The following is a 13,295-nucleotide window of genomic DNA, read 5'->3' on the forward strand; positions in this document are numbered from 1 at the left end:
GCATGCCAATGTGCATTGGCTCGTTTAGTTTACACTCGAAGTAGATTGGTCTCTCTAAGCAAGATCCCAATTCGTCGGTCATCCGACGTGACGTCTCCGTTCCCTCCTTCAGGGAACGAGGGTTACCATACGTAACCGAGACGTTTGCCACCGTTCGACCCTGCCTGTGTTTCTGACCTCCTCTCATGTTAATAAAGCTTGCATATGGATCCGCACGTCTCACGTCTTGTCAGCCCCGTTACAATAATACTATAAACTACTAAAAATGTCAAAAACACAAAACTACTACATCTTTAACTAAAATTCAAATAAAAACAATATATATATATAAATTTAATATATTAAAATAATATTACAAAATATAATAGTAGTGATAATACTAAAATAAAACTGGGGCACAACAAAACTGGAAATGTCAACTAAGAAAATAAACCTAGTGATCCTGGTCTTACTGTGCATGATGCATCAGTTTATATTGCTCTACATGCTTTCATAATCTTCATCAAAATGTAATATTGTTGTCCACCTATGAAACAACTTTTTTTCTGCAGTTATAATCCACTTGGGTGAAGCCAAAAAATATTAATAAATAACATAGCCTATATTTCCTGATCCAATCAAATCCCAAAAGGATAAGATTCAGCCCTGTCCTACATTGTTTCCCACTGAATATTCAGTTTCACCTGGAAATTTGTCCCATTATGAAAGTCAAATGCAATTTCTTGTCGCTTTTAAGCAGTAGTGTAGAAAGAATGAGGGTAAAATAATCTGACAAGACCAGGACCAATGAGCCCAGATTTAAGTGTGTCCCATTTACCTGTAAACTCTCCCTTTTTCCCCTGAAAATCCCCTTCCATCCCTATTGCATGTGGTGTTCATCCTTTTCTGCCCTTCTCAGTTTTCTTCGCTGTATAAATCTCTCTTTTTTCAGCCCTGCTCTTCAAGCTCTTTCAATTTGTCATTTTCTCTCTCTAGCACCTTTTCTCCTCTGTGATGAGCAGTAAAACGTCTCCTGGTCTTTGCAGCTGTTGTGCTGAGAGCTCAACTCAGCAGAAACACAGGTCCAGAGGAGAGCAGTAGAGCACGACTCAGCACTTCCTCAATCATCCCCCCACAGACCCTCTAACCACACACAAACACTCACGCATGTGCAGACATATCACACCTGCCAACATGGACTGCACAAAATAAGTAAAAAATAATAGATAAATATCAATCCAATTGCTCTAATTGCATTAAAAAGAAAACATCACTACCAAAAGCATCATGCATATATCATAAATATTTGATATATCCCCGTCCACATGTGTGCTATAGAAAATATACTCACACAGCCACATGTGCATAACACACACACACATACTCACACACAGATCAGAAGACACATTTGCATACAATGTGTTTGCATACAAACTCTCATACACACACCTGCACATAAACACAGTCATACCTGGAAGGGTCCGCTCGGATAGATCTCAGCATCCGCCTTCCTCCATTCGGGCCCCTGGTGTCCGGAGAGAGACCAGACTGCAGAATCCACAGTGGCGATGCTCTTCACCCTCGTGAGAACATTGAGTGTACCTGCAGACGCACAGAAAACAGAGGTCAGCGGAACTGTGACACTTGGGCTATACAAGCACTTCTGCAGATGGCATATTACTTTTGACTATTGGTCGACTTTGCAGTCTGGCCATAAAAATGCAAATATAAGCATAATATAACTTCATGATGACAAATGAGACATGCACAACATTTCTGAAATCAAACAAATCCTTTATCTACACACGTACTCAAAAATCAGCACAGAAAACAGTAGATCCGCTATTTGAGAATTTTCATAATCATAATCAATCAGACTGGACCTTGTGATTCTGAGATGGAATTTTTATATGCAATAGATAAAATAATTTCTTACAAACAAAAAAATAGTGGCAACAATGGCATGTTCTTTTAACACCCCAGAAAAAAAGTTATTTTAGCACTCCAGAAAATGTACTGTATGTGGAATTCAAACACCGTTTCCAAATAATTACTGCAGATCAAAGTCCATCAGGATCAGTGAATCAGGACAAACTCAGGATTTGACACACGTTATGACAGATCATTGCTTCTGCTCTAATAAGACCTCAGTGACCCGCCGCTGGTGTGAGTAGATTAGCATATCTCTGAGGGATTGCACAAACAACGACTTTACTACTGTGACAAATATAAGGTCAAATACATGACCGTTGATCTAACACGACCAAGTCTCACAGCACACTGTAAAAAAAGGATTTTTCAAAGCTGCAAATAAAACAAAGCTTATGTTTTACAAGAAAATACTATTTCAGTCTTTTTGTTTTGAAATTTCATGTTTAAGTCAATGTGTTGCTTGCCATTTCACGTAATTAATTGTGAAATTTTCTAGCAATTTGCAAGTGAAAATTGTTTCCACCATTTTTTTAGAGCAGAACGCACTGGTACGGTTTGAAATATGAAATAAAAATGAAGCAATAAAGTACACTGTAAAAAAAAAAAATTTTTCATCATTGGAGTATGTTTTTCAAGAAAATACTATTTCAGTCTTTTTACTTTAAAATACCATGTTCAATTCAATGTGTTACTTGCCATTTCTTTCTAATTATTTCTTAAATTTACTACCAATTTCTGAGTATAAAAAAAAATTGTGACGTCAAATATTATTACTTGAAATTGGGTATTTAAACATTCTGCTGCTGAAAAGAGCATTTTTTTTACTTTTATTTTTTAAGCTTTAGAATTTTTGAATTATGGATTTGAGAATGTGTATTCAACAACCTGTTACACGTTGTACTCTACTATGAACCATAGGCATAACTTTATAATAACTTTGTTTAACACTCATAAAATACATAATGTTCATCAGATCATTAAAAGTGCAGTGCTGCTCAAAGTCACCACTAAAAACTGCTTGTCTTGAAAACCAGGATGTGCCATCATGATAAATTGATCTATATTCATCAGACAATCTGTGGGTTTGTAGTCTGAGACTGATGTGTGATAGATCAGCTCCAGAAACACAACTCTCCACAGCAGTGTTCGAACTATAACGTGGACTTTGGGGTAGCCCACTTGTTTTTTTTATAATGGGGGGGGGGGCTTGCGCGTGCCTCAAGAGGGCTTACAATGACTTACAAAGATACATAACAGCTACAAGTGTATGCACTACTTGCTTTATGCAATACTATACAGGATTTACTCTATTTTACTTTATCGACACGAATTGATAGGTGACAGACAACAAAGCAGAGGCATCTTACACACACAGCGTTTATTATGAACGTCATTATTGAAATCTGTCACAGACACTGAACACAAGTACACACACACACAGATGATGGAAGGCACTGAGGCCAAGTGGCACCTTTATGACTCATGCATTAAATTATTACTCTGACTTTGTGCTTAAGGGAAACCAATATATAATTCAGTTGCACTTTGGAACAGAAAGTTAGGGAGAAAGAGACAGAGAGAGAGAGAGAGAGAGATAAAAACTTTTGTAGTGGCTCAAATGAAGCATTGGCTCTGAACAATAACACACACACACACATTTTCATATATATATATATATATATATATATACTGTATATATATTCACTATGTTTCAAAACTTTCTCCCACAGAGTCTATATGCTGCTCATTACATGCACTCATAGATAAATGCAGACGGGTCCAGCCAACTAACCAGGCTTCACATCTTTACTTATTCAGGAACAGCAGATATAAATGAATAACACAGAAGAGAAGTGGCACACAGCAACATTAACAAAGCAAACAGATGGTACTGTGACAAAGTGGATCGCTCAAAGTACAAAACAAGTCCTAATAAACTCAGCTAAAGCTGTCTGAGCAATATCAGCAGATACTGACCGCCAATACATCAGTCCAGACACAGCTACATAATTAATTTCAGTATAGAGCCTTAGACAGCTAATTCTTATTTAAAGCTAATGTTGCTTTCTGTCAACTTTCTCCTATCTCATACATTTGTAGTGCTGTAAGACATTGCGGCATTATGAACATGTGAATTACCTGATGTGTCATCGCTTCAACCAACACCGTAAATTTAGGATGGGATCAGCTGTTTGTCCAAATAATGGCACCCAAAATTTGAAAAATATATGCACTACCATTCAAAAGTTTGGGATAAGATTTTTATGTTTTTGAAAGAAGTCTCTTATGCTCACCATGGCTGCACTTTTTATGCAGTAAAAACAGTAATATTGTGAAATATTATTACAATTTAAAATAACTTTTTTTTTATTGTTTTTTTTATGCATATTAAAATGTAACTTATTTCTGTGATGTAAAGCTGAATTTTCAGCATCATTACTCCAGTCACACGATCCTTCAGAAATCATTCTAATATGCCGATTTGCAGCTTAAGAAACGTTTCTTATTATTATCAATGTTGGAAACAGTTGTGCTGCTTCATATTTTTGTATGAATACAAAGTTCAAAAGAACAGCATTTATTTAAAAAAAGGTTTTGAACAAAATTATGAATGGTATTGTTTTCTACTGGTATACCACTTTTCTCAATCCATATTTTGAAAGGACTTTTACAGAAAAGAATGCATTAATGTCATTAATTAGCTGATTTATATTTACATTGATTCATTTAGCAAACACTTCTATCTAAAGATATATACAAATGAGGGACAATATTTCTAGTTACTCCAATCCTTACTTTCTTACTTTATTTAAGTTTTGAGGAATGTCTTGTATAAATGTCAAAAAAGTTTCATTGTGACCTTAAATTTTCAAATTTACCTTTAGACTCAAACACTCTTTTTGGTAGCAATATGAATGTCTAATTTTGACCTAGAAAGCCATTTGTATTGTACAAGGTCATACATCTGAATAATGCCATTATAACACTAACAAAAAAACGTATAATACTAATAACCTCTAACACAAAAGTAGCATGGTATAACAATGTGTTTTTTGACACCATCTGGAGTAACCGTTCAGTACCATAGTATACTGTACTATACCATTACTACACATCACTGTATGCTGTACCATGACCATTTTTGTTGTTGTTGTTGTTTAAAAGGGAAAGTCACTACAATAGTGTCAGCATGTGTCATTACTGTACAGGTATTACAGTAATAAGAGCAATTTGAGGAAAATCAGGGAGCCTTTAACAGGAACGGCGTGCTGTATCAGAGCAATGAGGGACAATATTTCTAGTCACTCCAATCCTTACTTTCTTACTTTATTTAAGTTTTGAGGAATGTCTTGTATAAATGTCAAAAAAGTTTAATTGTGACCTTAAATTTTCAAATTTACCTTTAGACTCAAACACTCTTTTTGGTAGCAATATGAATGTCTAATTTTGAGCTAGAAAGCCATTTGTATTGTACAAGGTCATACATCTGAATAATGCCATTATAACACTAACAAAAAAACGTATAATACTAATAACCTCTAACACAAAAGTAGCATGGTATAACAATGTGTTTTTTGACACCATCTGGAGTAACCGTTCAGTACCATAGTATACTGTACTATACCATTACTACACATCACTGTATGCTGTACCATGACCATTTTTGTTGTTGTTGTTGTTTAAAAGGGAAAGTCACTACAATAGTGTCAGCATGTGTCATTACTGTACAGGTATTACAGTAATAAGAGCAATTTGAGGAAAATCAGGGAGCCTTTAACAGGAACGGCGTGCTGTATCAGAGCCTCACTATTAGCTCGCTGCCCAGGCTAAAAGCATCCGCCACGTTTCAATGAGCCCAATCACACTGAAGAGCTGCTCGCTGGCTGATAAACAAACACAAATTGTGTGCTGGTGCATCTTTAAGGTGATTACACACACTTAACTCGTAAACCGTAGTGAACAATGAGCAGGCACTTATAAAAAGCTAACCAACCCTTTAAAAGAAACAATCGTGGTTGTGTACTGTATGTAAGGACAGGCTGCAGTAAAGACCTAAGGCCCCAATCGGACCTCTGTGCTGCCAGAGAACGACAACATCAGAGGCCCTTGGCTAACCTTGACACAGGTCAAACACATCCAAACACTCATTCATCTCTGTAATGAGCAGAAGATGGAGGTTGAGTGGGAAAGTTGAACGTGGCAGGCAATTAAAAGCACACACAAACCATGTGTGGTACAGAGTTAGCTTTTTCTGTGCTGTTTGTTTTCTTGAAAGCATTTTAAATCTTTAAGCTATACTTTCATTAAATATTTCAGTTAGTCAATATATATACATCTTGTTCAGATACATGGCATCATGGATTCTATCAATTACCAACAGATAAAAAATCTGAACCTGACTGCCTCTGTTAGAAATCTTATAATGGGCCATGTTTAGATCTTCCATCAGGACAATGATCCTTCTGGATCCTTCAAAATGAAGCTTCTGCCATGGCAATCCAAGTCCTCTGACCTGAACCCTATAGAAAATGAATGGGGTGAACTGAAGAGAAGCACCACCAACATTGAGCTGGGAATCTGAAGGATCTGGAGAGATTCTGAATGAAGCAATGGTCTCTGATTTCATGTCAGTGAGATTTTCACCCCACTTTCTATTGTTTTACTTCAATGATAGGTTAGAATTTTGTGAAATGTTTGAATGAAAGATCAAAAGGATAAACGATGCAGATTTATTTTCACAGACACCTTTGCTCATATTTACCAAGGGTGCCAATATTAGTGGAGGGCACTATATTTCAGCTAGTAGCCAAGCTAGTTTCCTTTTAATAAACCTACTAAAACACACACAGACACACAAACATAAAATTATTAAGACCTATACTAAAATAAAAAATGAAACCTCATTCAAAATAATTATTAATAATAATACTTACTATACTACTATATTAAACATACTAAAATAACATTGTTTGAAAGCAGCTAGCTGTATGTAAGGCTATCCCTTACATATTTGACTGCAGAAGGCTATGATTAACCAATCAGAGTCAAGTATTCCTGAGAGATGAAAGACAATGAATACAGGCTGTCTAAACAAACGAGCCATTCATTCTTGTACCATATAAAGTGTGTGCATCACTAAATCACGACAATGACTGAAGAAACACAAGAAGTGCCGCTGTCATCCAGTAACAGCAGTAGGGTCACATTCTGATGCTTTAATGAGTGAAGGATCTAATGGACTGACTGCTGCTGTGATTGACTTCTGCTCTAATGGATCCACTGGCTGCTGAACTACTTTGTAATGAACTTAAAGCCTAATAACCTTGCAGTCTAATAGAACATGCTATTGTGTTGCTCTTGATGAAAAATTGAACAGACTACTGCGATTGTAGAGGGTGATCGCCTAGTCTTTACAGTGTGGAGAGGAAGGCGAATGACACGAAAAAGGCAACATGAAATCGAAATGGACAATTTAACTGACACATTTTCAGGGCTGCATGTTAATCTAATGTATTGTTCATTAGCCTAATAGCACTTTGTTCATGGTAAGCCCTGACCATTTACTCAAAGAGTAACAATAAATAAATAAACATAAAGAGAGAGAGAGAGAGAGAGACAGAGAGAGAGAGAGAGAGAGAGAGAGAGAGAGAGAGGGAAAAAACAAGAGGATATAAGAATTATAATTATTAAATATAACAACTAAAAAAACTTCATTTAAAAGAGAGACAAACTGCATGATACACAAATTCTGATGCTAATTAAAATAAAATAAAAACAGCACCTAGAAACCCAATGATCAAGTCGTCAAAAACAAGTCGAATACATGCCACCTCCCTCTAATCAGATAAACCCATCCAGAAATATAGAGAGGGAATGTCTCTGTCTCTCTACTAGTAAAGATTTATTGGTCCAGTCAAGTAATGCAAAGCTCTTTCTGTAGGACCATCAAACAGAGACAAGCCTCCAGATAACTGAATATACTCCAAACACACACACACACACACACACACACACACAGATGTTAAACACTACATGCTGTGTCTCCATGTATGTGAAGATCATTCATTATAAGACACGACTCCTATGGTGTTGTGTACATTTATACTCATATTTCACTCTTATAAGGAAGAGTGGAAAGTCTGCAAATAGCACAAGGCTAAAGTGTCAATGTACTGAATTAGCTCTGTTGAATGTAATGTTAGTGTCGCATAGCCAACGTAGAGCTAATCTCTACATTTGATAATTGGGATATAATCAAATCTAATGCAAGCACAGTGGCGCAAATAAAAGTCTAAGCTCTCATTCTGCTAATGAGGTTGTAATTTACGGCCAGCATAGAGTGGCTAACACAGTCCTACATATTAAGATTACTAACAAGGACGTCTGTCTCTCAGTAGGGCGTCTCATGTAATGAGAGTCGAGCCAGCTGTGCCTCACTCTCAGTTTAGCTTCTGTGCCCACAGTGCCGCCCACATGCCAATGCACAGACTAATGATTAGCAGATTAGTGTACACAGGCCGTAATCAGCAGAAATCACGCCAGCATTCAGCCTATAGAAGATTACTGCCACCAGTCACGTGTAGGACAGAGACCAGCTTGCAGATAAAAACGATTTAAACCAGCCTAAGGTCACCCAGTCTGGTCAAGCTAGATGGTTTTGGGTAGGGATGTGCGAGAATAGCCGACTAGTCAAAATTTAGTCCATTATTTTGAAAAGTGGATATCTGGAGTGGATAACAAATTCATTTTATTTCGGTTTAAAGGGGGAAACATTATGAATGAAAGGGAACTGACTTTCTTCAGAAAGGTTTTGTTGCCTTTTTTTCAGGTTATCTCTGTATAATGCCTAATAAAATAGTGTTTATCAGCACAGCACTGTTTTGTTTACAGGGGTAACCATGGTAACTACTGTGTTTCTGCTTGTCCAAAAGCGCCACCTAATGTCAGAGAGTGAATTTGCATTTTCATTCAGCACATCTGCTGCTTTTGTTGCTGTCAGTGTTGTAATTTTAATGGTTTGATGGTAAATAAGAACAAATCAAATAATAAGGTATCCGGAATTATTTGACTGTTTGATTCATAGATTAATTATTCCAAATGGATCGCATATACACAGTGTTGTTGATTGTCTTCTGAGGGTTTCTTACTTTTAGACTAGTCCAGTAGTTCAGGGCTTGCAAAATTTCAAAATCGCTGGTAGCCCTTCGGGCAGACATAATTCAGATTTTGGTAGCCCCGAATAAAAAATAAAAAAAGACATCGGCTGAAGTTCATTGCGGACAAATCAGCATGATAAAAAACTTCAATGATTGCTTTTCTTCTTCAAATAACTAGTCAAGAGAGTAATGGTGCAACGGATCACAAAACCCATGCCTCAGATCATATTGCATTATCATATCAGATTTTGAGTAACAGATCGGATCATTTTCAACAAATCCCAATTAAAATAATTGAATAATACAAATAAAATAAATCTCTTCATATAAGAGATTATCTCTGTGCTTTTTCCATTTAAAATCAGAGGCAAACACTGCATTTTAATCATGATCCAAACGTAGATGCTAAATACATGTTATTTAGATTGCAATTAGATTGTATAATTTCGAAATTTGAAGCAAAAACAGAATGGTTTGATTTTAGCTTTGTGAATTAGACGCAAATGTCACTCTCTGACAGCAGGTGGCGCTTATGGAACAGCATGTATTTATAGGCTGCTGCCCCTTTGAGACCGAATGCACGGATCCAATATAATAATGAATTTGAGATTTCTTTCACCACTGTTTAAGATCGCTTAAGACATAACCGACTGTGTTTACGAGAATACTTGCCGAGACAGTTATTTTGAGATAATTTTGGGTGTATGTGTTCATTCAGATGCAAGGATATGCGAGAGAAGAATCAATTCTGTGTACACGCATTGTCTGAAACACGGCTCTCTGTGCATGTTTTGAATGAGTGTGCGCAGCTCCGAATGCGCGTGAATGGTTTAAAACGCTTGAATGTTTAAATCGGCAAGACTTAGAAACACGTGCAAACGATCAACTATGATCCGTTTTACCCCTACAAGCTAGTGAACAACGCAAATCAAGGAAGGAATTTTATATCACTGCTCAAGATAGAATCAGGGCGGTGATACATTTTGGTAGCCCGAATGGAAAACACAACAGCCCCGGGACGTCGGGCTAGCGATTTTGCGAGCCCTGTAGTTGTTTAAATGGCTTTGAAATTAGCTGTAGCACACATCCTTAGTTTTTTTTTGGGGCAAACATCACACTTTGATTACTGTTAGCATGTTGCAAAGCTACTGAAAGAATACTCCAATAAGCATAAAAATACATATACAAATAAACACCTGATAAAATATTATATTCGAATCATATTAAACCGTTTTATTGACATTTTTGCTTCTGAATTATTACTTTTTACGTATTTTTTTATTATAAATAACTGAATTGATCAGAAAAAAAACCTGTAACAGCTGCTTGATAGAGTAAATTGCACGACGTTGTAGATAGATAGATAGATAGATAGATAGATACCCCCAAACGAATAAAAATGCCAAAAGCACGTAACACAATTGCTAAAACTTAAACTGAAAATATAAAAATAAAAGCTAAATCGAAATATAATTTAATAAATACTATAATAGTGTATAAATAATACTAAAATAATGTTGCTTTATGACATAGATGCTGCTTTCCTGTTTACTACTGTCAAGCTGCTTTGAATCGATCTGTATTGTATAAAGTTCTGTATATAATAAATCTGACTTGATGAGAATTTCTCAGTTCAGTCTGCATTTTAGATGGATATGCTCTAGAAAGAAGCATTCACACTGAGAGAGTTCCAATTCTTTGCCTTAAAATCCTCCAAAAGTGACCAGCTCACTACATTTTGTAACATGTCATCTGGTTACTGTGACACCACCCAACTTGATTTTAGCACACAGATATAAATGAAAGGTCACAGGAAGTAGTTTATACTGTAGCAGCAAATAAAAACACAGCTAAACCGCCCACTCTCATTTTAAAGCAGACAGAGACAAATATGATGAGTTAGAGAGCTTTAGCAGACAGCTTGAGTATGAGGTTAAGTGCATGTGCACGTGCGCGTGCACCCTAGAGTGATTTTGATCATGATTAATGTGATTCGCCTTTCAATTTTAATTTTCATTAAGGACCTGCTGTCTTCTCCGACTCCTAAATAGCAATGGAATTAATAAAACATATCCTTTGAAATATACAGTGCAGGCCTGCAGCAGGGAATCCAAAATGCCTTCGGAAAGCCGAACAGATTGAAGCGCGTTCTGTGTTCACCAGCCGCCCCCCACCGCGAGCCCAGCCCGTGTCATGAGTGGCAACTGGCAAATAATTAGACGGGCTCATCTCATTAGAACAGGAGACAGACAGTGAAGATGCACAGGTAAAGAGAATGAGGTACAGTGAAAGCAAAGCAGACAGACAGCCAGAGAGAGAGAGAGAGAGAGAGAGAGGGGAGAATTTATGAGCCGTTAATGGGCTGATAAAGTTTGAAGAGTGAGCACAGATAAAATGCAAGGTGAAACAGGAAGTTCAGTTACTTTATTTGTCAAGCTGAAAAATTAGAAAACAACAACAAAGAACTTTTGGTCTACTGTCGAAACTTTGATTGGAGGAGTTTTCTGTGATAAAGTCTATACATTAATGAGCAATTAAAGTCTGCATGTGCGAGTGTGTACTAGAGTGTGTGATAACAGGTGGTTGCCAGATAGTCACAGATCTTTGAACCCCATCAGGAACACCTAATAAATCACTGTGCACGTTGCATTTTTAGATAGCATTATTTACTGCTTTTATGAGTCATTTATGCCTTTGAGGTCCCAAAAGAGAGCTTTTGTCAGATTTAGCTCATTTCTGGGGACATTTTTGTCCTCAAACTAGAGTAAATCCATGCCATCCACACATATATAGCACCCTGCATAAACAAACACATTTCTGGGAGGCCTGACACACAGGTTCTGCTCCGAAACATAGTCTGCTGCCTAATTAGAACAAATTTTAGGTGCAACTGTAAGGCTTATGTGAGTTTGCTTTTAAAGAGGTGGTCCACCCAAAAAAAAGAAGATATCTTAAAGGCATAGCCCACCCAAAAATTACTCAACTCATTTCGTTCCAATCTTGTATGGCTTGCTTTCTTCTGTGGGACACAAAATGAGGTATTTTGAAGAATGGTTTTGGGAAATTTGGGAACCCATTTATTTTAATTGTATATGGACAAAAAAATGCTATTTCATTTTTGGGTGGACTATCCCTTTAAGATACCTTCTTTTGGTCAAATCCTAAGAGGCTGTTCACACAGGACGTGTTCTTGCATTGAAAAACAGCTAAACGCAGTGCAGAGGAATGGACCATAAGGTCTCAAGACACATTTTTAAAAGTTGAACTTAATTTAACCTGATATGGTGTCTTAAGAAGTGGCAAGAGTCACAGATGCCCACTTAGCGCCATAAAACAACAATGAAAATGTTGTGCAGATGGATGCTAGAGTGTGTCCTGTGCGAAAGGCCCCTAAGGCAGCATTGCATGTTTCCTTAACATAAAAGATAATACCATAATGCAATGTGACGAGTGAAAAAATATCCAACCAAGATGGTAGATGAGGCAAGAGAAATCCTTTTGACTATATACATATTTAATAATATATATGTTAATACATTTAATATAATACAAAATACTTTATTACACACACACACATATATATATATATATATATATATATACACACACACATACACTTCTTTTCACTCAACACTGCAAAGTATATACTGTTGACTGTGTTTTTTTTTTTTATCAAAACAAAAATTCAGTAAAAATAGTAACACTATGAATGTCACACTCACACACTGTTTGGACTGTGTTTTCATTTTTGCATAATCTCCCTTAGTTAGTTGTCATGGTTGTTAATTGATTTGTCATTTAGTTCAGCAGTGTGCACCTCATTATCGCCAGTACTTATGCCGGGTTCAGACTACACATCTGCTTCGACGAGGAAAAAGTTTCCTACAGACTCCTAAAATCTTGTGTCGTGGACAAGAAACATGTCAGACTACATGTTGCTTCCCGACCGTTCATCGCGTGCCGTCTTTAACAATGCGATTGATGTTCCGAGAAGGCGGAACTAGCGACTGACTTCCGAAAACAAGAGTGTAAACATTGCTGAAGCGCTTCCGCAATAGTTCGCCAACATTTTTCTTTCTTTGTTCTGTCGTGGTAGTCCCTCGATGACACATCATACAGGCAGGAGTACTGTTGCCACAGCTCCACGAACCTTTCCTCCATCTCATAATTCCACCTAGCAGCACCATCATCTCTCTTTCGTTTCGCCATGTTTGAAACCTGTGTATG

General features: G+C 36.9%; 1 protein-coding gene across 1 annotated transcript in view; it reads right to left on the reverse strand.

Annotated features, from left to right (window-relative positions):
• The window catches only part of LOC107734261 (MAM domain-containing glycosylphosphatidylinositol anchor protein 1-like), a 137,172-nt gene that overhangs the window by 24,250 nt on the left and 99,627 nt on the right, over nt 1-13,295 (reverse strand). The window contains exon 13 of the mRNA XM_016546175.1: nt 1,451-1,581. Coding sequence (XP_016401661.1) covers nt 1,451-1,581 — 131 coding nt within the window. The remainder of the gene's footprint in view (nt 1-1,450; nt 1,582-13,295) is intronic.

This window comes from Sinocyclocheilus rhinocerous, unplaced genomic scaffold, assembly GCF_001515625.1.
Source record: "Sinocyclocheilus rhinocerous isolate Xijiao unplaced genomic scaffold, SAMN03320098_v1.1 scaffold730, whole genome shotgun sequence".
NCBI lineage: Eukaryota > Metazoa > Chordata > Actinopteri > Cypriniformes > Cyprinidae > Sinocyclocheilus > Sinocyclocheilus rhinocerous.